Raw genomic sequence first — 25971 nt, 5'->3', positions numbered from 1 at the left:
AGTACTAACTTTAGTAGTGTGGATGATATAGCATTATAGTGATCTGGAAACTATGGACTTTTTTATTATCTTGTCTTCAAATTGTATTTTATTCTTTCGTGTCATGCATATTGCATAAGCATTTGTATTTTTTCTTTAGTTTGTGTTTTCTTTCTTAGTATTTTGATTTCTCTTTTGAATAGTAGCCTATAGGTATGCTATATGTCAACTTTTTTGTTTTTGTTTTATTATTTGTTTTGGTCATAAAGTGTTGATCATAAAAAGAGCTTATAAGTTTATACATTATTTGTTGGCCACTTAATTGTGTGGAGTAACTTAATGTCTTAATTGTCTGTCATGCACTGGATGGTAGATTGGCGCCCCCTACTGGTTTTCAACTGTAGCGACCAGAAGCATACCCAGGAACTGAAAAGAAGTAGCGAAGTTTGTCCTCCCCGGCTTCCCTTCAGAAGCCGACCGTCGGCTCTTTGTTTGATTGACAACTAAAGTGAAGGATAATGTTCACACAGCACAGCAGACAGCACACATCACAAAACAAAGAACGAGCGATGACCGCGTTTACTGGCGTTCGGTCCATGTGCAGACAGGAGGAGAGCAACTGATCCACTGGACCGAAGACAACTGAACAGAACTGAACGGAACACGCCGAGCCGACACTTGACTCTCATGTTTACTTGTTAAACATTACTACACACACACACGCACACAGCCATTGAACAACAGGTAGGTCATCTGCTATGCGGCTGCCACAGGTTTTCTTAGTGCATCTCGTCTGTTTGGCAGTCTACTCTGTACTGTACTGATTACCACGCTAATCATCTACCCTATGGGCATGTCGACATAAGACAAACATTTCGGCTTTTTTTTTGCTATTGACCTACAATGATGTATAGGGTTTAAGTTGTTAAACAACAGAAGTTGCCTTGTTTTGTGGAGAATCGCACTGTACAGTATCAAGACGATGGTAATTTCCTGTTGTATTCTACAACAGGTGTCCCACCCAGGGAATAGAGAATAGCATAATGATCTGATCTTGTCAGATCCTATTATGTATGAATGTATAGGCAGTGCCAGAAAAACAAAGGCAACGTATCCAGTAGGCAGTAGCAGAGCTGCCTGAGCTGGGATGTCACTTCACATCATGTGTAGTGTAACCTAACCTTACTATACACTGTCATTTTACAGGATAACTCACACAGTCTGCACACATCTGCTAATGTTCCACAGGTCTCCTGTGTAAACTGCTTTCCTCTCTGTGTGCCATGAGGCAGTGACTGTGCCCTGGGGACAGACTGACTGCGCCCTGGGGAGTGGGACAGACAAGCTGCCATGGCAGAACTGGAGATTGACCAGTCCAATCTGCCACGCGTCCAGGAAGGTACACACACACACACACACACACACACACACACACACACACACACGCGCACGCTCTGACTGATGTGGTATTTATAGAAAATAAGTGTAATGTATTACAGATGCGTGGCTGGTACTAATTTAGCAACAAAAAAGCTAAGTACAGTCAGACTAGGGGTGTAACGCTATTGAATTTCACAGTATCTACTTTACCAAAAAGTGGGTTAGTTCATGCTGCTATACGTAGGCCTAAATCTTTCTTCCCCTTTTAATTAAACATAGAAGGGCCCATTGAGTAAACAGACAAACTTATTTTATTTTAAGAAATATATTACTTTATTGAATTGAAATGCATGTCTGTGCACTATAACATTTACATACACATATTTAAGTCAAGGTATTCATATTGCAATTATGGTATTTGAAAAGCTTATGCTTCAGATCCTGGTGTGTGCACCTCCTGGTTCTCTAACATCTCAATGTCACAAAAACATCACACCGGTGTGAACTGAGTGGTGCAACTCCCCTCCTCCTCCCCTCTCTCTCTCTCTCTCACTCTCTCACTCTCTCACACTCACACTCACACAGGTAGGTAGACACGGACATTGCTGGTTGTAGGAGTGGTTGCACCACTCATGACCCACCTCTGTGCAACGCACTTTGATAGCATTGGTTGGCTCAGTGTAGAAGACAGAGTCAAGCAACTGAAAATGGGACTAGCATTCAAGATTGTAAATGCAGCTCTACCCTCCATGCCCTCAGTGCCCATTTACTTGACTAATTACCTCAATAAGGTGAGCAGCCATAATACTAGAGGGAGCGTAAATAAAATGGTGCCACCCATTTGAGAATGTGATAGCCCCACCTCTTTACCCCCCCCCCCCTCCCGTTTTATCAATGTATTTCTATTCCAACCTGTACATGTAGATTTAATGTGTTTGAGAAATCTTAATTGTTTGCATGGGACCTGAATGGAAACAAGACCGCATGGTCTTTCTTTGGTGCTGTGCTTGACTGTACCCTGTACCGTTTGCATCTCATTGTCTAATACAATTATCAATCAAGAACCATGGTTGCTGGATAATACCGTGGCTATAGTATGCTATACACAGTTGGACGTGTGTGTGCAAGTGTTTCCATAAAGAGATTGGCATCCTAGAACTTTGTCACTTAGTGTCACATGCAGCTGGTAATGACTGGCTGTGGTTCTCCAGCAGTTTTGTGTGACCTTGTCTGTCTGTCGCTGTGGTGAAGTAAGTAGTTTGTATTCAGCTGGGATTATAGCAGCATGTCTGGACAAGAGTGACTGGAAATAGATAAGTATAAGTCTCACCAGAGTAGAGATGGACCGCTGTCCCCTGAAGAGACAATGTGTCAAAGCCCAGTCTGTGGGGAGTGCCAGCCTGCTTGCGCATGTGGCATCATGCTTTTGTGCAGATTAGAAGGAATGTGATGGAACACCCAGATATAGACGCCACCATGAGGAAGATGATGGTCATCAAGGGAGGATTGTTTGCACACAAACTTTTGTTGAGGTAATTGGAATCCCGTTTAGAGGTGGAATGCAGTTTACCACAAGAACCACATTATGGTGAAAATAGCAGTTCTACAAGCTCACAACACATTGCGTTGTGATTTGTTGCAAGCTTGTAGATCGGCTATTATTGTCGAAGAGATTTGGTATAGAGGGGATAAAGGAGGGGCCTATGGCTAATTTAGACCTCTGGGGGACTAAGGGCAGTGAAGTATATATGGTTTAAAATTTGACAGCTTTTTACATGAAATGAAACATGAAGTGGGAAGAATTTCCTAAAAAAATATATTTTATACTACCAGAAACAACTTCCAGAAATGGTATGTGAAATTGCTTTCAAAGTTTAGTGGAAAGTTTGAATATAGAATGCAGTTACAGACTGTTTGAGTCGTGGGTGGGTACGATGCTGGTTTTTTATTCTCTGCTTTGTAAAAACAAGTTAATGACAAGTGAGTGTGGTAGCAGGTCTGTGTCTTTTATGACGGGCGATAATTCTCCCTTCTGCTCTCGTTTACATAGACAAAGGGCACACTGTGTGGCTTTGCATTGTCATGCTTTATTAAACAGCGGGGACAGTGAACAAACAAAAGCAGCCGTGCCCCACATTTGACCGCTCTAAACTGCTCAATTAAGGCAACACACAAATAAGATGTCTAGTCGCTGTCATTTAGGTTTTCCTCTCAACAATCTGTTCTCACCCACTAGATGTGTCAGCCTTGCGTGTGCCTTTGTCCATCCTTAACTGTACTCGATAATACTTGGGCTTTATTTATCTTAACGTACATCCCGCCGCTGGTGTTTATGTTTCGGTTTCCCACGGGGCTGGTGTTTCTCCTCACTCGCTTACCCCCTTCCCAAATTCTTGGCCAAGTCAACATGCTTTGTTTTCACTCTCTGTCTTATCGGTTCCTGTTTTTTTTGTTTTTCCCTCCCTCTCTCCCCCCTCTTCCTTTGGCTACTCCTGATATAGTCTGACATGCCGAGGGAATGCAGCTCCCCAAAGGAACCCCCCCCTCCCCCACCACCACCCAATTTTAAACTTGGCTTTCAAGCAGTGACCCAGAGAGAAGTCTTGTTTGCTTCCTCACCTCTCTGGCTCTCGGGAGTCGCGACCGGTCCTGTTTGTAACCACATTAACCTTGGCATCCCTGTCCGTTTCCTTTTGATTCTATTTCGATGTAATGTTTATCTAGTCATTGTTTCATCTTAGTAACAGGTCTTGCTTAACCGATTTAGACCTGAAGCCGATTCTAAAAACGCCTTCTAAAACCTAACCTCTTAACCTAACCTAAACCTAACCTCTTAATCAAAAATTCTAAAAATAAATTATGTATACTAGCAATATACTAGCAATAACTAATAAGACACATGGATTCAAAGGTAAAACAACTTATAGGTTGCAGCAGTCAGACCTTTCTGTAATGGAGAAGCTTTGCCATTACTCTTTTTATTCTGATTACTTTCACTACTGTCTTTTGTGTCAACTCTGGGATCTATAATAACTCTTTATCTATAATAAAGGGATTGTGAAAAGAGTGTCTCTATTTTGAGCATGTCATTATAGGCGAACATTCTCAAAAATAGCCTAGGCTAAATGTGATGCCTATTATACGCCGGTGGTGCTCAGATAAAATGGCTCCAAGATCTACAAGCTTACATAAAGTGTCGCACCTCGACATGAATGTAGATCGGCTATTTATTTTCAATGAACAGTATGACAGACGGTATCAAAGCACAAGTTGTTAAACAGCAGCAGTGTGTTGAACAGTGGTGAGATCCTCACACTGAACATTTTGAGCAGAAAGGCAGCGAGCTTCTGCAGCAGAGAGCGTTTGTGGAAAAGACGGAGCAGCGGGAGGAGAAACAGCGTGGGCCGCTGGTGGGGCGACTTTGGCTGAAAATAAAACCTGTGTAATTTGTCCTCCTCCTCCAGCGAGCGGCTCTCTGTTTGGCAGCCACTCACCACCGCTGCTCTCCAAGTGGCTCGCTTGATAAAAGAGAAATACCTCTGTCTGGGTTTCATCTGTTCTCTCTGTCTCGCACTGGATAGCTGAGATACTTTGCACTTGAAATGTTTGCCGTTCCATTTTATTTTTAAAGTATTTATTTTCAATGGAGCGTACATGAGAGTGCCGGGTAGTGACTGGCCTGGGATCAATACCATTTTTGGGTTTCCGATCCAGTCGTAGTGGAAATAATTGTATATCGTCATGTGGCGCGCACCTCCAAAATGATTATCCTAGTTTAAAACGACTAGCAAGACTATAACCTAATTGATTCACATTATGTGAGGAGCTAAAACAATAAGATGCCAACTGGAACAAACCATTGTAACCCCAAATCATTTTTAGAACAAATTTAGGCTTTCCTCTGAGATGGAAAGTCTGGTGATGCGAGGTTAGGTAGTGACACAGCAAATGGTCCGCCCGTCCCAGGAGTCCAAAAGGGAACCCACTTGACCGCTGGTGGCATCAGAGCCCATGTGGTATGCTCCGCTAATCACTTGGGTATCAGGTGCCCCCGCTGTTCCATTTTCTGGACAAAGTGTGCAAACACGAGCGTGCGCACAGCCACACACACACACACACACACACACACACACACACACACACACACACACACACACACACACACACACACTCTGACAGACTGACACTGCAGCTTACTGGCTATTTAATGTTATCACTTTTCAACAAAAAAAGCATGCTTTGTCAGGGTCATTCTGAGTATGACCCAGAGCCAAATGTTGAACTTGTGCAAAACAATAGGACAGGTCCTGATCCTACCCCCTACTCATCTGCCTAGTTTGATCCAAATCAGAATGAAACGGTTTGCTGTGACGGACAAACAGAGGAGTGAGTACAAATCACTCACTGCTAGGCGACTGTGCAGAAATATTCTAGAGAGATTTTATCGGCCGACATTGGCCTCTCACAAATATCGGTATGTGCTGATATGAAACCTTTTTCTTTTGCAGGACATAATCGTTATTATATTTTACAGTGATGTTTCTTGTTTCAATGCACTGATCATTTTGGACAATGTTTAATGTTAAACTGCAAATTGACCAGCCTATGTTACGTATCTTTGTCACAATTGTTGACAAACTTGACAGTATGAGGGATCAAATCGGATATTGGCTAATAATCAATTTTTACTCGCTAATTTCGTCATCGGCCACAGAAATCCAGTTCATGGTGTCATTTTGTCCCCATTGACCAGGACTGGTTTGGCTCCAGACAGTGGTGGACTCATAGGGGAGGTTAAGAGGTCAGAGAGAGAAGTTTTAGCTGTGGCTGCGTTTTGTTGACTCTTGTGACTTGGAGCAGAGGTCATGCAGGTCATGACTTCCTGCTCTTAAACCCGAACTTTAACCTCTCCAACATTCAGCTGCTACTGTCTGTTGGGGGACAAACTGCCATCCAGTCAGTGGATGCTGCTATTGCTGCTGTCTGTACCTCTCCATTAGTTGGATACATCATCAGACTAAATCAAATATCACAAATATATTTTTGAATACCTCTTTTATTTGCCGTACAAAGAAGTATAGAGCTTAAGTGTTTAAGTACATAGGCTTACAGGATTCTCTAGAAACTACAGTAGGATAATGCACTGGGCCAGGAGTGTAGGCCCGAGTGCCTCAAAACAGCACACAAAACCTGTTCAGCAGCCATAATAACAACAGTGTGTCTATCCCCGCCCTCCCTGCATGCCTTTAGAAGACCAGTAATGTGACCGTCGCTTGAAAGCAGCTCCAAAGAACAGGTCAAACACACACACACACACACACAAACTGTCTGTTGTTATGACTCGCTGTCATTGTGTCCGGTCAGATTAGGGTGTGGGTTTTTTTGTCCAGCCATGTTGGGGTTCTGTTGAGTGGCCGGCTGGCCTCTTAAGCTGCACAGCAGGTGTTAGTGTCTGGCCTGGCGAGGGTTAATGCTCATTGTAGTCAGACTTAAAGATCACCCTGTAGCTAAAAGTAAAACCGTGGATTATGCTGTGGGAGTTCCTCCCTCCGAGTATGAAGTTTGATTGTTGCGGTTTACTTGCGGTTAAAGGTAACTACACTTCTTGTCAGTTTTGTGAATAAATGTTTTGGTCCAATCTGTATGGTAGAATATAGCCATGGTTCACATGATGCTTGTACTTCACGATCGTCATGGCTTAACTTCCACCTGTTTTACGCGGCCGCTACATTTACATTGTAAACGTGTACATAAACATCCAGATTACAAATATAAAGTACTCACCACGTGGGCCCCGGGTTTTAGAGATTTGCTTTAATTTGCTTTAATCGCTGTCCCAGAAAATTCCCAACACCCGTGTGATGAGTACTTTTACTTTATATTTGAAATCTGAATGTTTATGTGTAAATTCAGTGTAAATGTATACTACCGATCGCGTAAAACTGGCATGATTATGACAGTCATGTTTCAGGGCTAGGTAGAATACAGTGTAACTAACACAACTTCTCTGGTGGTTCTCTGGCCTACCTGCTTCTATATTGAGCCCAAGTTACAGGCTTTCTGTATTAGCGGATAAAATAACGGATTGTAGCTTTAGTTCCCTTCCGTTCTGTGCATGCCGAGGAGGATTTGGCCAGAAAGTGGTCCTCACCACAGTGTTTTAGGGTACCGGATTCCCTCCCTTCCCTGTTGACACACTGGGACAAAGAGGAGACATCCTCAGTTGGTTGCTTTGTGTAAATGTATGTTGGTCATTGTCGACCGGGGGAGGCCAGAACGACGGTCAACATTTTGGAGACGGAAGTGTACAAGGAAAGGAGATGTAGGTCGCTCGTGCATGCCATGTCATCAGCTTGATGCTGATAATTTTGCATCTACAGACAAAAGCCTTTCTTTCTGCTCAGATCGCCTCCGCATTAAGGGGTGATTATCAGAGCACCAGGTGCGTTTAATTGGCCCAACTTCTAGGCTGTAGGATCCCCTCGACGACAATATGGACCTCAAGCAATGTCTCCAGTCTCGCTAATGGCATTTTGAAAGTATACCTTAAACCAATCCTAAGTACATTCTGCGATTACAGCGATACACAAGACAGAGTAATGACCGATATAGTGTATATACTATGTAGTATAAATCACCCTTAAAAGAGGCTCGATGGGCGTCTGTTCCAAATGGAGGAAATGGAGAAAGTTAAGTGAGTTACCGTGTTGCCGACCATCCGTCAAACATGGGATGTTTATTTTCTACCGAGGAACCTTTGAGTTTGTTTAACAGACTCCACCACAGGCTCACTGTCTGCAGTGGGCATTGCCATTAAGGTCTCCTGTAAACACTCAAGCATGTTTAGATGTTAGTGGGACCGTTTGAGCTGGGCTAAAGTCCTCGCACAATGCTGCTGTCATTCAGTGTCTCACTTTAGATTAACCACTTTCAACGTGGCCTCCCTATTTTGGGCACGTCATTATAGGTGAAAGTATTCCAAAATCTTAGTAGAAAAAACTAGCCATTGTACTTTAAAGCTCACAGCGCATCAATTGCCTGTCTTCACTAAAAAGTTTAGAAAAATTAAATGAAAATGGGGTGGCTGAAACCCTAAGCTGATTTTGTTTGTTTTGCAGTTCAGGTTAGGGATGTTAATCGATTAATCGCCGTTAATAAATGAGTCAATTAAACTGAACAGTTAATAACTAATTTAATTAATCTAAACATCTCTGCTTTTGCATGTGATGTGACAGACAAGATAGTGCACTTTTCATTTAATTCAATTTCTCATACAAAGATGCCATTGCCTGGCCCTGATGGCAAATGGTCAAATGACTATTTGATTAAGGAATATATGCCTTTTGTATTCTTTCTGTATATCAGCAGTGTAGATTTTTATGTTAGACATTGAGGGAAATTAAGATTCTCAGATTTCCTTAAAAAACTAACTGGTTAATCGATCGATAATAAGCTTATCAATTAATCATTAATTAGCCGGTAGGCTACTGGCTATGCTTGCACATTGGCACACTCATACCTCTGGACACACCTAAATGTAACACACCCATTATTCATTTGTTTTCTTCAGCGCCACCTGGTGGTCACCAGTTTAGGCTCTGAGTGCCAATTCTCCCATTATAAAAAAAGAGAGGACGTTTAAAAAAAAATTGTAAAAAATGTTTTTGTAAAAAAAAAATATATATTTATTTTTATTTTTATTTTTTTATTACGTCTTGTCGTCTTTGGCACCCATTGCAAAGACGTCGGGATTACGGGATTACGTCCCTGGCACTTAAACAGTTAAACAGAACTTGTGTTTAAACAGAACTTCTCAACTCTCTGCTTGGATTTCTTTTTGTCATTTTCAAAGAATCTGGGAAGCCGTTCCTCTTTGTCATACTGGTTTCTCTTCCTGTCTTGTTTCTGGTGACAGAGGGAGGGCAGAGTAAGGAGCAGGTTTAATGGCATGAAACTGCAGTGGCTTTTTACCTTTTTTATCCAGCGGGTGATCAGTCTGGAAGTCTGCTGAGGGAGGGGGGGGGGGGGGGGGGATACTGCTTAACCATAGAGACATATTATATGATTTGTGTTCAAAAGCGATTTTGCAGACACTCCTGCAGTGTTTCCCAAATATAGAGCCATCCATTTAAGGTCACAAACCAGTTTTGATGGGTCACGACTCATGAAGCACGAGTAAAGGTATCAAAGAAAAAATAACACACATCCTTCGTTTTTGGTGCTGAGCCAAACTGCAAAAAAAAACTGAATGATGAAAGACAAGAAGGGGGGGGGGAATACTGTATTGCTGCTGTGGAGCATTTAAAAGTGAGTTTCAAGGCACCATCTTGTTTTTCACGAGTAAATGTATCCCATTCTTATGTTTGCAACGTTTCCAAAAGATTTTCAGAAAAAAACAAAAGATTAAACTGTCTAGCAACTGTAAAATATCACAGTGTGATGCGACACGTTGTGTGCTTGTATATTGGCTTGGCTATTTTCACTATTTTTCAAATGGGGCTTTATGATTTAATTAATTCATTATGTATTTTTGTAAGTTTGGGTCGCGGGGAAACACTAATTCTGTCTGTGAACAGCTAATCTTCGGCACCGTTGGCTTGATGGATGAAACTGTGCACACACACTCCCTGGATGCCAGAGCAGAACCACTTGAATATGCCTGTTATAGCGGCGATTTGTGCAAAAGGCTTTTGGAGAGTCCAACAATCACGCAAATCGATTCACAGTATCTCTATAGTCATTAAACAAAAATGGCCTTTCCGATTTTTCATATTCCATCCTGAAGTTTAGCTTCCAATATTTTCAGGATTGCTAACCTGCACACATGCACGCTATCATGTACACAGTGTGCAATTTCCCTGAAAATTTGCATGCTCATTGCCACTAGGCAAAGGGAAAAAAACATGCCACCTGAACATTTTCTAATCAGCCTCATGGTGGTGCTAAAACAGGACGATTCGTGTTTCTACTTATAACTGCCTGAAAATTTAAAACTTTGTATGCGCACTCCAGAGGTCAAGGGAAAACATTTGCCCTGCATTTTTGTCTATAGTCAAGTGATGTATTCAAAAGATTAAACTAATTCCTAGAAAGGATCGCAACTTGAAAATATCTGACATACAAGCTCACAGTGTGATGCGACACGTTGTGAGCTTGTATATTGGCTTGGCTATTTTCACTTTTTTATGAATTCATGTTTCAGAACCCCCTGCTCTAGAGGCTTGTTCACTTTGTGAACACTTTATTGCACTCACTGACTTACCAGCACAAAGTGCTTTGCTGCATGTCGTGGTCATTTCCTAAACTTTGCATCTTAATTTGGTAGTCACACTGACCACATTTGCAATGGCAAGAAAGCGTAATGCACTTCTCAGATTCTTGCAACGTCACGAAAGTGATATTTGAAATGTCATTATTCACAAAAAGGAAAACTGAAGTGTAGCCAGATTAGCACTACACGCGCGCACACACGCACGTGTGCGTGTGATGGCGTGCGTGCACAGCCGTGCACACAGAGATAGAGAGAGCAATGTCTGCAGACTGCAGCTTCTGTCACAATTACGGGTGTTGTTTGGATGAAGTGAAGCCGCTACGTTCTTGGACTCTGTTGGAGAGACCAGAATAGCAGCACGTGGTTCAGGAAACACTCGCCGCACTGTTGAGAGTTGAGACGATGAGTATAGTTTGTAAACACTTTTTAGATTTTTGTTTTAAGTTAAAATGACATTGAATGTGGTGGATGTCTCCTCTGTTGTTTATAGCATATTCATGGATGCTTTTTACTGCCTGTCTGTCTGCTATAAACAGAGAGAGTAGGACAGTGGGACTGTTCTCCCTGGTTCCTCATTGTGTGCCCCCCGTCTCTCTCCCAAGAGAGAACGCTGCCAAAACCTTATCAGCCCTCTCACACACACATACTCCCTGCTCTGCTCTACTCTGTGCTGTTGGTTGATGCCAAGCAGTGAGTGATTCTCAATCTTTTTTAATTTCCAAGGACCTCCAGTTTTATTAGATCACAGACCCCGCTGAGTTGATTTAACTCTTGGAGTGTACAGTACAAAATGGAATCAAAAACCGAATTAAAATTTGTACACTCTCACGAACTTAGAGACCCATTTGGTTCCCTACTATCAGTCTTTTTGGTTTGGAGATCCCCTGAGAACCTTCAAACACCCCTGGGGGTTCACACACCCCATGTAGAGAACCACTGTCACAGAGGACATTCATGGTTTGTTATTGCTGGTTTCAACATTCAGCTGAAATATAATTGATATTTTGCTGTTATCTGCTATTTTTGAGAACCACTGTTCTAAACCACTGTTCTTTGAAGAACGTATGTTGCTATATAGCTAAGATTTTAAATAACACAGATGCTTTCCCGGTTTCAATGGGTTTAATGGGTTAATTAGATATCGATCGAATCGAGGTTCATGACATCATCCAGCACTACAGGTAATTAACTGAACACATCCATGTCAGGCTTTGAAATGTAATCAGAGAAAAAATCTCCAAAAACACAGGCAACCATTAGAGAGAGGCCAGGATGGGTGATGAGGTTGATAAAAGCGTAGCTGCTGCATTTTGGAGTAACCTGGAAGTGAATAGGTTTCTGAGAAAGTCCAGGGTAAAAATAATTAACAATTATCTATCCGAGACAAGATGAAAGCATGGTTGACCTTCTCAAGGTCTCGAGGATAAACAGCAGTGAGGACTTCATTGTAGACATGTTCCTCAGCTGGATGAACCTTAAAGGGATTGTGACATTTAAAACACATTTTTGTAGATTTATTTGGCTTTTTTGGCTTTTCTTGACATCAATTTCACAAAAAAAAAATTGAACATTCAGTGTATTCTCTGCTGTCTGGACTTTTGTGAATAATTATGCAAAAATGTCTCATCTGGTTGGACGGCAGGGATATACGTAGATCTCCGCTAAACCTCCGCCCCCTCCACTCTGCTCCCTGCCTAGTGCCTACCCTCTCTTCTCCGCTTCCTCATTGTGACCGCGACTTTGTTTCTTTGTAATACTTACTAATAATGGCTTCTAGAGAAAAATCAATCTGCTCTGTTGTTGGCTGTGTCAATCAACACAAGTCCTTACACTGGATACCAACTGGCCTAGATGACTCTTTTATTTTTGACGATGACGTTCCTACCAAGTTGTCAAAGTAGCGCATCTTGGGTTGACAGGAAAGGGGGAATTACCGACATCTACAGGCTAAAATAATGTGTTTTTCCATGGCTTCTCAGGATGAACTTTACACATGCACAAAAACTCCTGTCAAGAAATACTGGAGTGGAGTTGAGTGTTCAAACTTTTTAGACACGTTTGAAGGACCATGGCCAAGACTTTTAATGTTTTTAAAATTATGTTATAAATCATGTCATAATACCTTTAAAGGTGTAGGGAAACGGAAATGGTGATCAATTTATTTTGAAGTTTCAGACTGTTTCAACATGAAACACAGGTCTGAAGTTTCTGAACCAATCAGAGCGTCGCATCCCTTCAGGCGATGGGACGGTAGCTAGCTATGCTATACGCAGCAGCGTGGCGTGTGTTTGTTTACAAATCAGATGGTTGGCCAGCTGTACCAGTTTACTGTTATGTGGCTTATTTCTACCCTATAATGTTTTCAGATACATATTTTAGCGTGATGATTAAGTTGAAACCGAGTAATACACTGTCTGGATGTTATCTTGAATGGGAATAAAAACGGAGGATTTCTGTAATCAGTAGCAGCTGTGCTGCACGAATGCACCGATATGTAGCCCAGGCTTACTTATCTGCGAAAAGAAAAGCCTGGTCACAACCTAAGGCTGAGAAGCTATCGGCGGTTATATCCTCCGGAATATCCGTCAAATGTATTTCCCCCGGATACAATATTTTCCCGACCAATCACAACACTTGTTTCATTCGCGGAGAATGTAAACTGATTTGTAAAGCATCAACGTAATTTCCTTCGGCGATACTTCCTTTAAAATCCCGCACTTCCGCTGATAGGCTTTTCAGTCGCGGTCTTGCCCAGGGTGGCCGATATGGGGAATTAAACGGGTGAGCTTCATTTTTATTGGCTTTTATCGATGTGTATCTCTACACGTCATCATGCAGCACGTTTTCATTTTAATAAATAAATAAAACAATAGTTTTTATGGACTTTTGATATTAAAACACACAAATGAGAATTTGCCCATTTTTTGCCATCCATTGTTAGGTATGCCCATATGATGACCACGGATATCGTCTAAAAGTGTGAAAAACTTATTTTCAGTGCCTCATCACCTGGCTGGCTTGTCGAAACAAAACCTTACACCCATCCAGGTCACAAATGTGTCTTGTCTCTGTATGTCTGTACGTGTGTATGATTGTAACCCACATCCGCTCGCCATACTGACTTTAAATTCGACACACAGGTTCCATGGGTTTCGACACAGGGTGTCGTGTCCGTCGGACCCACGGTTGTCCAGAACCGCCACAAAAGGCCTCTGCCCGGGCTCTGGACAGGCTCCACTAGGCTCCATATGTGTTATGGACTCTATGTCAAGTCGTGTGCTCTTCTGCTCTTGTTTCAGTGTGTCAGTGTTTCGCTGTGTTGGAGGATGGTGTGTTGGCACATAGCCTGCAGGAACAGGAGAGTAAGTATCATCATTGTTAAACACAATGGGATATGACCTTTTTGTGCCAAGAACCCCCAAATTGAATTTGGCCGTGGACTCTCATCTGAAAATGCTTTGTGCCAGGGAGGGAGAGACCTCAGGAAGAGAATATCTATGTTTACAAATTATTACAAATTTTCCAACATTTTGTTTAAATTTTTAAAGAAATGTACAAATTCATTAATCAAAAAAGTTACATAGTGAGGCTTTAAGACACAGGGGGCTGTATTTTTGCGTGTCTTAAGTACCAGGTCTTATTACTTAACTTCAGACCTGGAGGCGTGGTCAATGCTCTTTGGCCACTCAGAATAGCCAAATGGCATTGATCACGCCTCCAGCTCCAGGGAGCCCAGGGAGTGTAAAATAAACTCATAATAAAAGGATATTTGAATGTCATAAAAGGAAGACAAAATGTGTTAATATTACATCAAAGAAGAAATGTTTAAAAGCAAAGTCATACAGGACTGATGACACAGACTGGGCCACATTGGAGCCACGCTGGTCCCATGTGGATGCCGAGGTCCACATAATTATTGTTTTTTGTTTTGTTTTGTTAGAGTTGTCTCAAGTATATGTCATATACGCTGGAATAATGTTTGTTTGTGCTCTGGGCTCTAAAGTTACACATGTACGGCTTGACCCTGTGTTGTGCTAGTTGAGCAGTTTGTGCTAGTTGAGCAGTAACCCTGTGTTGTGCTAGTTGAACAGTAACCCTGTGTTGTGCTAGTTGAACAGTACTACACCACCAACATCCAGAAGAACCAGCTGGTCCAGAATGATATCCGTGTAGCCAAGATGCTGCAGCATGAGGAGGAGGAGCAGGGAGCCCAGGAGAGCGCACTGCACAGACAGACCTCCAGACAGCTGTATGTATACTGTACGCATGCACGCACGCACGCATGCACAAACACTGGTGGAACATCAGTGTTCATTTTGTCAACTAATACTATGACAAAAAATGTTTGTCGCCTACTGTACTTTTTTTTTTTTTTTTTCATTGACAAAGACTTTAAAAAACGAAGCATTGCTGACTGAAACTATGACTAAATATATTGACATTGCATCAATAAATCAACTGTAGATTTAGGTGACTAAAAACTAGACTCAAATTTAAACACTTCAGATGACTAAAATATGACTAAAACCAAATGGAATTGTATTCAAAAGACTGCCTAATCTACATCAAAATATGCTGTCGAAAAACATCCCATATTTCTGCAGCATGTCCAATCTCCTGGATAACCTGGCCTGGATGCGTAAAATAATAAAATTGAGAAATTCTGGGAATTTTAATTTGGGGGGGGGGGGGGCTTCTTCATAGGGGAGAGAGGGAGGCAGGGAGAGATTGGTGACTCCCCCTCATCCATCTATATTATAGCATTTACTGTATGTACAATTCAGCGTGACTCATGGAGAAGTTTAAAGGTTTTGCTGTCTTCTAATGAAAAACGGTGTGAACCGTGTTACTTGAAAATGCAAACTGTCCCCTTCTCACACACCTTATGTGCAATGCGCGCTTAGTTGTTATACATACTGTAAAAGCCAGACAGTTCACTAAACACAATAAAACAGTCTGAGTACATATGCGTATGAGCCTGCTGTCTCCTGTCATTTCCTGCAGAGAGGAGCAGGATTCCGAGTATGCACGTTTAATCCAGGAGGAGATCCAGCGATGCGCTGAGGAGGAGGCGCGCAGGAGGGAGCGTGAGGATGAGGTGAGATGTTACTGTATCTTATCCCACGACGGCCGGATCAGCCACGACACAACGGAAGCATTGAAAATTTGTGTAAAAGAAAGGATTCAAACGTTTTGTGACCTTAATACATTAATGTACAGTGGAATATTGCTGTGGACAGACTCCACCAGACTGTTCCAACACATACAAATACTGCAAGATAAGACAACTTATAAGAGGAATAATGTTTAGAGAATTTAAGTAACCCTGGTAAAAGTGTGCAAAACGCCCTCCATCAAACAGACATTGGTGTATAGAATGACCACAAAATGTAGAGTTTGAAAAGTATTTAACTTTGCAGCCAAAAATAAAATATACAGAATATAGAGATGTACAGAACACAAATATATAACCTAAGATATACTGTAATATTATGTTTGTTCTTGCAGCAGAAGGATGAACAAGTATATTCATCATGCAAACAGCAGCCTGTATTATGTAGTGAACTATGAGCTAGATATGTGCAATTTGTGCAAAGAAATGTGCAAATAAATTGTCCCTAAATAATAATTGCATTAGCTGCACAGCTGCTGATGCAAACTTTATTGTGGACACGGAGACAGAAGAATTACCAACGTTTTGGACAGACTAAGCTGCCTTCTTCGAAATAAATTGTTCCCCCATAATACTGTGGTCTGTTGGAGAGCAGGTATTTACAGGTTAAAGACAGTCTGGTCATTGTTCAGAGCTCCGTTCTGATGAGCTTGTTGTGGCATTGTGGCGGTGCAGGCGTTTGCCTGACCGCAGCAGCACAAACACAGACAACTTTTATAATGTCATCTATAACAATATGATTGCTTGTATAGCAACTGATTGAATGCCATTTTCCAGCAGACGCGGGAGGATCGTTATTCATCTCTCCCCCCCCCTCTCTCCTTTCTAACTATGAAGACTAAGTGAGGCTGTATTGAATGGAAGTTTAATAATAATATCTAAATGTTTATAGCGAGGAGAAAACGCAAAAGAAAATCAACTTTATTAGGAAACACACTAAGACTATGAAATGACTATGGAATGAAATAACAATAAAAACAATGGATGTGGGGGGGTAAGTTTGGGGAAAGCCAAGTTTGGGGTCTGATTTATCCACCCAGGCTCTAGGCTGTTTGAGGGAGGTCAGAGGTCAACCACAGTGCTGGTGCACTATAAGTCTGTGTGATCAGTCGAGTTGCTTCTTAAGCGACTCCAGACATGCACTATTGAACCCACGCGCTTGTGTGTGGGTTCAATAGTGCACATAAACCACGGGTAAATCCTTAAGTGTTGTTGAGAACATAAGCAAGGATCAGACTCTGTCTGTCTGTCTGTGTTTTGTGGTAGTTTCTACACAGTTCAGTCCTACACACTGCCTGAACCACTATATACTTAGACTGGGTCCCTCCGGCGTCTATGCTTGGCCTCCTCCGTTTATCCTTCTACACCAAATCTCTTCCTGGAATATGGCCAACTAGACTTCAAATGTATTGTCGCATCACAGCTCTTACAAGCTCCCGTATTTGTGGTTTTCGGAAAGTGAAGCAGTGAAAAACAAGTCAGATGTTCCACATCTTCCTGATATGAAATGACTCATGAGTACTAAAAAGTATTAAATCAGCACCCACAGGGCTCGAAATTAACTTTTTTACTTGGTAGCGCTTGTGCTACCAATTTCAAAATGAAGAAGCACCAGAAAGAAATTAGGAGCACCCACCAAAATAGGAGCACCAATATGTAATCGATTTTTTACATTCATAAATACAATATTATAACGTGTGGTTTACAAATAACATAAAATGACTAAAGTATAAAAATGCATGCCAGAATTTAAAATGTAGTGTCCAGACTTTCTGTCACTCATCCATCCATCTCTTCAAAGAGACTGAGGCATCAAACATCACCAGATGAGAACCCTCTAGTCTACACTGATTCCGGCCAGTCACATCACCTGTTTTCTTTTTCTTTGTTTTGTGTTTTTCACCTTCATAGCCCATTTAGATCATATCATCATACTATAATTCTAACAATGTCTGTCTGTCTGTCTGTCTGTCTGTCTGTCAGAAACACCGCCTTATCTCCTCGTTGCCTGCACCAATCACTCCCCCTTTTCACACAGGCATTGACCATATGAATATGGAGGTCTTAACGAAGCCCTTTTTTCGATTTGACACATTAATTATTAATAATGAATTTATTAGTGAATTAAAAACGCACCGGGCGCAGTACCCCCTACGGCCACAACGGGTAAGTGCTAGTAATTAGAATTTATAATATAAAATAATTTTGATGTAAAACATGGTATTTATAGCTATATGCCTATACTTCTAATCAGTGGTAGAAAAATTACTCTAATGTTTTACTTAAGTAAAAGTATCAATACTGCTGCTATGCTATGTAGAAACACTTACAAGTCTGCTATTCTCTCTCCCTCCCTCTCTCTCATTCCCTCTCTCTCTTGCATGCGCACACACACGCACGCACACACACACACCGCCGGTCCGCCTCCTCTTTTACATTCGCTCCGGTCTTTTCTGAATCTGAACACTTGAAATAATGTATTTTCTGACACATGTCATGGTGAAGTTGCGAGCCGAGGCGCTCTGGAATGTGAGCGATGCAGCGCTCAACGTTGTCCCGTACCGTTGTGTCAAAGAGTAGAACACTACACACTTCACACGTTGGTTTGTTAGCATGAAGTGCTAGTGCAGCTACAGTAGCAGACAGGAGCACTGGCAGTACAGTGGAGTTGGATGTCAGAGAGTGGCTCAGAGCGCCCGTTTTTCTACAATCGATCGTTGTAGCCAGGCGCACCACAGTAATTATTTGTAGTGGCACTGGTGCTCCCAAATATATTTTTAGGTTGCAAAATTCAGGCGCATTTGCGACCAAAATGGTCGCTATTTCGAGCCCTGACCCAAAAGAAGTGAGATTGTATATCTGCTATTTCTAGTGCCGAATGTTCACCCATTTCCCCCAAATGTTCAATTTCGCCAGACATACTCAGAATAGGGTCGCTATGATTCATGTGGTTAAAGACCTGTGGTCCTAATCCCATGTAGAGTTGAGTTGTCGGGGTCTGCGGCACAGTAGCGGCCTCCCCCCTCCACCATTTTGCTTCTGCTACTGAAAGTGTGTATAAGGAGGTCGCTCAGATGGATGGCATCAATCAGCTCTCCCTTGCTATCACGCTGTGGACAGAAAAGCAGGGCCCCGCAGGGGACCCTTCCTTTCTGTGCGTGTGAGCATGTATGCACGCATGTCTGTGTGCTGTGTTACAACATCATTGGCTTCACGTTACACACAGGCGGCGGTCTCATAAAAGCCAAGTGCAGTGGTATGGACAGAGCTGTCCACGTCACACAGGCACTCATGCCATCATATTTTCCTTCCCCCGCTGTTTCCCTTTTGGATAAGGCTGCCATGGAAAGGCTTATAAAGGCGCCTTGTTTGGTGTTTGGTGTAAAAGCAGCAAGGCTTTACTTTTAAGGGATTAGGGTGGAGCTCACTTGAGGCATAGTGAGCTACTGTACGCTGCAATTAAAATGAAATGGCTGTGCCTAGTGTTCTTCAGCAGACACGGTGAACTCATGGAGTGCAACGGTTAATCAATTAAATAAAATCTACAAGATCAAAACAATGTTGCTATGTGCTCCATTGTGAACTTCTAGGTCAGCTATTTTCAGTTTTTCTTTTGCGTGACACCATACTGACAAATGAGCCTTACATTTTTGTTTATTATAAAAACATTACGTATTATTGAAAATGTGCTTCTTGATTGTACAATTAACCGAAAAAGGAATGGATTAAATCGTTCTCAAGATAAGTACGTACATTTTATTTACAGTACCGGTACATAGCACTTAAAAAACAAAATTAAATAAGGAAAATAGTACAGTACAGAAAAAAGCCTATACATTTGGGGCTACATTTTCGTCACCGCTAAACCCCTTATCCCTAAACTTTTTTTTTTTTCTTTTTTTTTGCAAAACATTTTTGAATAGTTCAACTAGCCAATCTACATTGACACGTTGTGAGCTTGTAGTCGTAGAGTTGTAGACTGACCATTTTAACTTGAAAAATAGTAAAAAAGCAAAGAAGTTTAGGGATAAGGGCTTTAGCCGTGACGAAAATAGAGCCCTTGGTCTCAGAACAGGACAGCAAATAACACAAACATGGAAATAACATGTTCGATAGTTGCAGCCCTAAATTTGTGCCAGGCGTAGTCTGAGACAGTGCATGAACGCAGGTTGGCCTCTGCAAGCAGATATCAATTATTTGATTGAGCGAGATCTTCCGCGGCCCAAATGATGACCCATTAGCACTAACACGCCTCCAACGACGGCTGGCTGATCTTTTGTGTTGATTAAACATTTGCCTCCCTGTAGATCACCTCTTTAATTAAAGAACAGAAGGCGTCAGGCTGTGCAGATGTAAATGACAGGTCCCTGTGGCAGTGACACTCCACTCCGCTAACCTGCCATGGCACAACGCTAATTGTCTGCTGACAGCTGCAACGCCGGTGAAGCACTTCATGATTGGAAATAACAAAAGGAACGTGGTTTATTGTCATGGATTCAGGTCATAATTTTATCCTCTGACACTCTGTTACAGCCGTGTGCTAATTGAGTTGAAAAGACTCCTACACTATAAGAATAACACAGAATAAATGCATAGTTCTTAAGCCACGTGTGCAGTGGTTGGGGCTTTTCCAACTGACCAAGATCTCATGCAGCATATTAAACATGTTTATGTTCATATAGCGTACCAGAATGTGTTGACACATTTAGACCACTGACCTTTTTGTAAAGCCTGAGAGCATATGAACACGTCAGCATAGCCCTTCTCCTTCAGAGAACAGGCCACGCTGGTCAAGAGAAACAGCCTTGCTTGTATCTGTTAGGAGTTCAGCAGTGTTTTGTATTTTCCAGGCCACAGTTCTGCACAGCGTGGGGTGATGAAAGGTTTGCCTGTCTTGTAGGCGTCCATAGTCTTTTATTATCCATTGAGTCAGCCCCTGGCCTGCCTGAAATAGCCAGCGTGGCCACCTGGAGCAGGCTTTCTGCTGAACAGCCAGATCGGCCCGACAATGGCAGTAATTCACACAGCATGGCTCTGCATTCAGCAGGCATGTCTGTGATACAGAACAGTGTTCCCATTAGAACGGCCAAGTGAGCCCACGCAGCATCATAGACCCGGGTTTTAAAACATCTCTGTTAACAGCCAAGTGAGCCCACACACAACTTCAGCCTCGGTTTTAAACATCTCTGATTCGACCCACTCACAACTCAGCCCTGATTTAACCACATGAACCATAACACGCCTATTCTGGGCATGTCATAATAGGCGGACATTTGGCAAATATAGCTGATCTGCAAGCTTGGTTCTATTTGTACCGAGTACAAATGCAAGCAAATAGACCTGTGATTTGATGGGACCGTCTGTCAATCATATTGACGTGTCTACATGACGCATAGTAACTGCGCCCGCCTGCTTTCAGGAATAGAAGACGATTTTCCAATTTGAAGGTGACAAAAATTGCAACAGGCACTTCTCGATGCCGTCACACTCGGCCTCGCCAAGATCCCGCCCTGTAGCTGCCACTGATTGGTCCGTCCCGGCCACGGCCCATTCAAGGCCAATCCCTGATGGACTCTGTATTGTGAACTTGTGAGTCAATGTGAATCAATACCGCCCCTATCTCGCGGAGTCGGGTTACCATTTATTGGAGTACATATACTGTACTCCAAGAAAATACAGTGTAGGATTTAAATGGTGCCTGGGCCGGGCGAGCGGTCCAGGCACCTACAGTAGGCTGGTAATCCAGCTTGACAGCATGTCACCGGTTTGAGTCCCGATCCCGACGACCTTTGCTGCGTATCTTTCCCCCCCATCTCTCTCCCCCTTTCCTGTCAAACTACTGTAATCTATCAATACAGGCAAAAAGCCTTATGCGTCTTTGATACAGCCCACGTACTGTATGATTTACGGTAGACCTGGTTTAAAAGTTAATCCCACACACACCTTAAACCCGGCTTGTAATTTTGCTTTCCTTGAACCCATTCGACTGGTTTTGTCTCGGTGCTGCCCTTGATTCTGTAATTGTATAGAGAATGTACTATTAGAGGATGTCAGGAGGTTTAAAACTTATTATATACATATTATTAACTGTTGTTAAGCGGAGCCCATACATAATCAACAGGCAACCCTTCCTTCATGATTCTATTGCTCTGTAAATGTTTCTGTGATAAACAACTGTACCATTCATATGGATGGCTAACATGCCACTGCCACCTTGTGGTGGAAAAACAGTGCTGCCTTAAGTCTCTGTCTTAGTGTGTGTGTGTGTGTGTGTGTGTGTGTGTGTGTGTCTCTCTCTCTCTCTCACACACACACACACACAAACGCACGCACGTTGATTATATTTAATTCAAGACAATTAGATGTTATCAGTTTTTGAAGTGGATAAAGAACCTAGGGTTCTCATGATGGATCAACATAATTATGTTGTCACTTCTACTACTGTATTTTATATCCCGTTGCCTACAGCAGGGGTTCTCCACGTTTTTGGCTGGGGATCCCCGGAAATGCTTTAGCCATGTCCCCCCCCCCCCCCCCCCCCCCAATACAAACTGACTGCAAAAATAACCTTAATATTTTCTTAATATTAGAAAGTATATCATAAATGAATACTGAAACCAGATATAATCATTAAGGAAAGTTTATTCATGTACTATGTGCACTATGTAAACTCTTCATTTCCATTTTCCAGCCATTCAGTTGCATTCATTTTTTTTTAAATATAATTTGGGGATCCCACCAAAATAATTTGGCGACCCCCCCCCCCCCCCCCCCAATGACAGTAGGCATTTCTGTAGCAATCAGGAATGATTAATTCTGATCCTTTCTTCACAGGAAATAGCCAAGCGTATCCAGGAAGAGGAGGAGCAGAGGACGAGAAGGCGGAGCAGAGGACATGACAGTTTCAGTGATGGTACGTCTGCCATGATGCTAGTTTAGGAAAGGGTTCTCAAAGTGGGGTCCAGGGACCCTCGGGCTTTCCTAAGGGGGTTCTAAATGGACCTGTACAGGTCTGTAACTCTTGAGTGTACAAATGGTCCCATAGAGGTCCATTTGGTTCCATTCGTACACACTCTGAGTTATGCAGTAATGGGGGACCTTGAAATGAAAAAGTTTGAACACTGGTGTAGATTATTTACATGTGACAAATGATGTGTGCTGTTCTCAGCATTAAGCAGGTTGCTGTGTGGTCCATGGCATTGTCATGGTCATGGTCAAAAGAAAACAGGGACATATAACCACAAAGGAAGGTTTTAGAACCTTTACTTCATCTATGACGATTAGCGAAAATAGCACAAGCTAAAGCTCACAACCTGTTTTTAAGCCTTTATTTGATAGTTACAGTGGACTGAGTGGAGAGAGATAGGAAATGCAGAGAGAGAGAGTAAGGGGAGTGACTTACAGCAAATTAAATATAATGGTTTTTGTCTGGTCAATTTGCAATCTTCTAATTTAGGCATTTAGCAGACTCTTCCAGAGCAACAATGTATTGATGTGTTTTTCTCAGATTGTTTTTTTTGTTTTGTTGTAGCTTTCTTCCAAAGGTTTCATATCAGCATGAACACTGGCTCTGCTGTAACTACTGCTATAACACGTTTTGTTGGCAATATCTCGTTTTGCTCCAAGTACCATGCAACATGCCAGCGAGCCTCTGTATCGTTGTATAAGTGGCGTGCACTGGTTGTGTCTTGATAGACGGTTGATAGGTCATGTCTCGTGAATTATAACGTTTCTGTGGAAATGTTAATAATAAGAAAACAGCCTTAACACACAACTCTCCTCTTAACATCATGTGTTATTACGACCGTATTCTGTACTAATGTTAACCTCTTTTAACGAGCCTCAAATGCCCTCCCTATTGCTGTGTCTGCATGTTTGGTTGAACTCGACTCAAGACGACAGCGGGGGTCCGGCTTCCGCCTCTGTACAGCAGCGAGCTCTGAGCAGCCCGCGGCAACGACATCGCCCTACTCACGCCTCCAGGAGTCAGCGTTCTAACTCTCAGTCAGACTTTACAGGGCGCCGGGCTCAGGAGTCCCTCAGGGCTCCGCCGTCAGATGAAGGGCACCGGGACTCCAGGAGCGAGTCCGTGGAAACCTTGAGTGACGACGACACGGAGGATTCAGACACCGTGTTCCCCCAGCGTCTCCCGCAGAGGAGCCGGAGGCTGAACGGAAGCCTATACACCGCCCCATGTCAACGGCGGGCGTCCCTTCGTGTCCCACGAGAGCAAAACCACAGGAGTCTTTGTCGCTCTCACGTCAGCGGCTCCACGGAGGAGCACAGAGGCCGGGAGGAGGAAGGAGGGGGGCGGGAGTGGGAGGAGCGGGTCAGTGACCTGGATTACAGGAGGAATAGGAGGAGGTCAGGAGGGTGGGAAAGGAACGGCAGAGGAGACGACGAGAGCTGCCGTTGGAATGGCGATCACAATAGAGACGTTCGACAGAGACGATGTAGTCGCAGTCAGTCCGTCCGGCTGCAGGACGGGGACAGACACGCAGACGGACGTACTGACACACGCGCAGACAGACCTGCCAGAGACCTAGCACGCACCTGGTCCTACCGGGAGAACCCTGACAGGCATGTCCGCTTTCAGGACGACGACAGGCGCTGTAACAGTTACCACAGCAGTGACCGTGGCGTGTGGGAGATGCTGGGCCAGGTCCTCAGAGAGAGGGGAGTGGCCGTGAGGCACGGCGCTGCCCCGCAGCCGCAAGCGAGACCTCGAAGCGGAAACCGCCGGGGGTCTCACGGTGATGGGAGCGAGGCCTCGTATGGCAGTGCCGACCCTCAGTCACATCAGGGGCCCTTCCAGAGAGCGGCCCCCGCCAGGCGCAGTTACCACGGAGATGTCAGAGAAGTGGGGAGACTGTCGTCCAGAGAGACCGGCGAGAGAGACTACAGGGGAGACCGGGAGAGGCGCCATTATGGCGGCATGCCTATCGAGGAGGAGGAAGATGGCGTGGAGGTCGATGAGGAGCCCAGGAGAGATTCAGACCTGCGAAGCCGAGAGAGGGGAGGGAGCAGGAGGTGGAGAAGGGGGGCAGAGTTCAGACCCAGGACCGGGTCATCGGTTAGAGAGGAGGTGAGAGAGGAGGAGACGCCTTGCAACGGCGACCGTAGGGTCAGGAGGAGCCGGCGTGGGCGTGTGGACGCAGAAGAATGTTTGAGCTCGGAGGAGGAGGAGCTGACGGTTGAGAGGACAGAGGAGAGTCCGCATCGGCGAGCGCCACAGCGGAGCCAAAGCCTCCTGTGCAGCAGCGTGGCTTCAGCCAGCAGGGCTAGGTCCACACACGCACCGCCAGGTAACACCCAACAGGGGGAGCCAACTCCCCAGACGGCGGAGGGAACCCTTCCTACCTCTGTGTGTGTTTTTGTGTGTGTGTGTGTGTTTTTCTCCATCTCTCCTCAATCATGATAAAATCTGGACAAATTGGGGCCTTTGAGGTGTGACTTAGTGTGGTCGGTTCTCTCCGCTGACGTGTGACGTTTTGCTGTTCCCACTTGGTAACGTCGGTCCCTTCGGCCCTGAAATCATCATCTGGGAAATTACTTTCAGTAATCATGCTTTCATCTTCATGCCGTTTGTTCCGTCCGGGTCTGTAGACTAGAAGTTCCACATCTCCATTGTAGCTGCTCTGTGTGCCATCGTCACGTTCCGTCTACTTTCCATCTTTCCCTCATCTTTTGTTTGCCGTGATTCAAGTGTTATCCCTTTGAACCTCGGGTTTGGGTACTTTAGATTTTTCTTTGCGCTTCCGGTTTTGGTACTTTCCTTAGATTTGTCTTTGCGCCTCGGGTTTGGGTACTTTCTTTACATCTTTCTTTGCGCCTCGGGTTTCGTTACTTTCTTTAGATTTTTCGGGTGAATGGGTTTAACAGAACCTTGAGTTTCCTTTCTTTTCGTCCATCCATGAAGCGTGTCCAACATGTTCCACAGGTGCGGCGGTGCAGTGTCTGGACCTAGTGGAGCTGCAGCAGGTGCTCCGAGACGAAGAGCTGGCCCGCAGACTGCAGGATGAAGAAGACCGGGTGCTGGTGGTGAGGAAGGTGAGCACTGTTAACATTAATGTATGCTCGCCATATGAAGAGAACTCGGGCAGGATACAGTGAAAGCGATGAAACAAAACAAAAATACCTGGAACATGAATTAAATTGAAGATGATAA

The 25971-nt window shown here is 43.5% G+C and overlaps 1 protein-coding gene across 3 annotated transcripts in view; it reads left to right on the top strand.

The window, feature by feature from the left end:
* The first annotated feature begins 435 nt into the window (after window positions 1–435).
* The window catches only part of ccdc187 (coiled-coil domain containing 187), a 32926-nt gene continuing 7390 nt past the window's right edge, over window positions 436–25971 (top strand). Inside the window, exons 1-8 of one of the 3 annotated variants that reach the window (XM_083768965.1) lie at window positions 436–723; window positions 1228–1378; window positions 13930–13992; window positions 14741–14879; window positions 15635–15728; window positions 22638–22716; window positions 23699–25108; window positions 25744–25853. In XM_083768965.1, the coding sequence (XP_083625091.1) occupies window positions 1330–1378; window positions 13930–13992; window positions 14741–14879; window positions 15635–15728; window positions 22638–22716; window positions 23699–25108; window positions 25744–25853 (1944 nt within the window). In that variant the 5' untranslated portion in view covers window positions 436–723; window positions 1228–1329. Of the gene's footprint in view, window positions 724–1227; window positions 1379–6867; window positions 6952–13929; window positions 13993–14740; window positions 14880–15634; window positions 15729–22637; window positions 22717–23698; window positions 25109–25743; window positions 25854–25971 lie in introns of those variants that run through there. The other 2 variants (XM_083768964.1, XM_083768966.1) reach the window with 2 other exon arrangements.

Source organism: Protomyctophum parallelum, assembly GCF_964188405.1.
Source record: "Protomyctophum parallelum genome assembly, chromosome: 7".
NCBI lineage: Eukaryota > Metazoa > Chordata > Actinopteri > Myctophiformes > Myctophidae > Protomyctophum > Protomyctophum parallelum.
The sequence above is the reverse complement of the archived record's forward strand: the minus strand, read 5'-3'. Positions and strand labels throughout refer to the sequence as shown.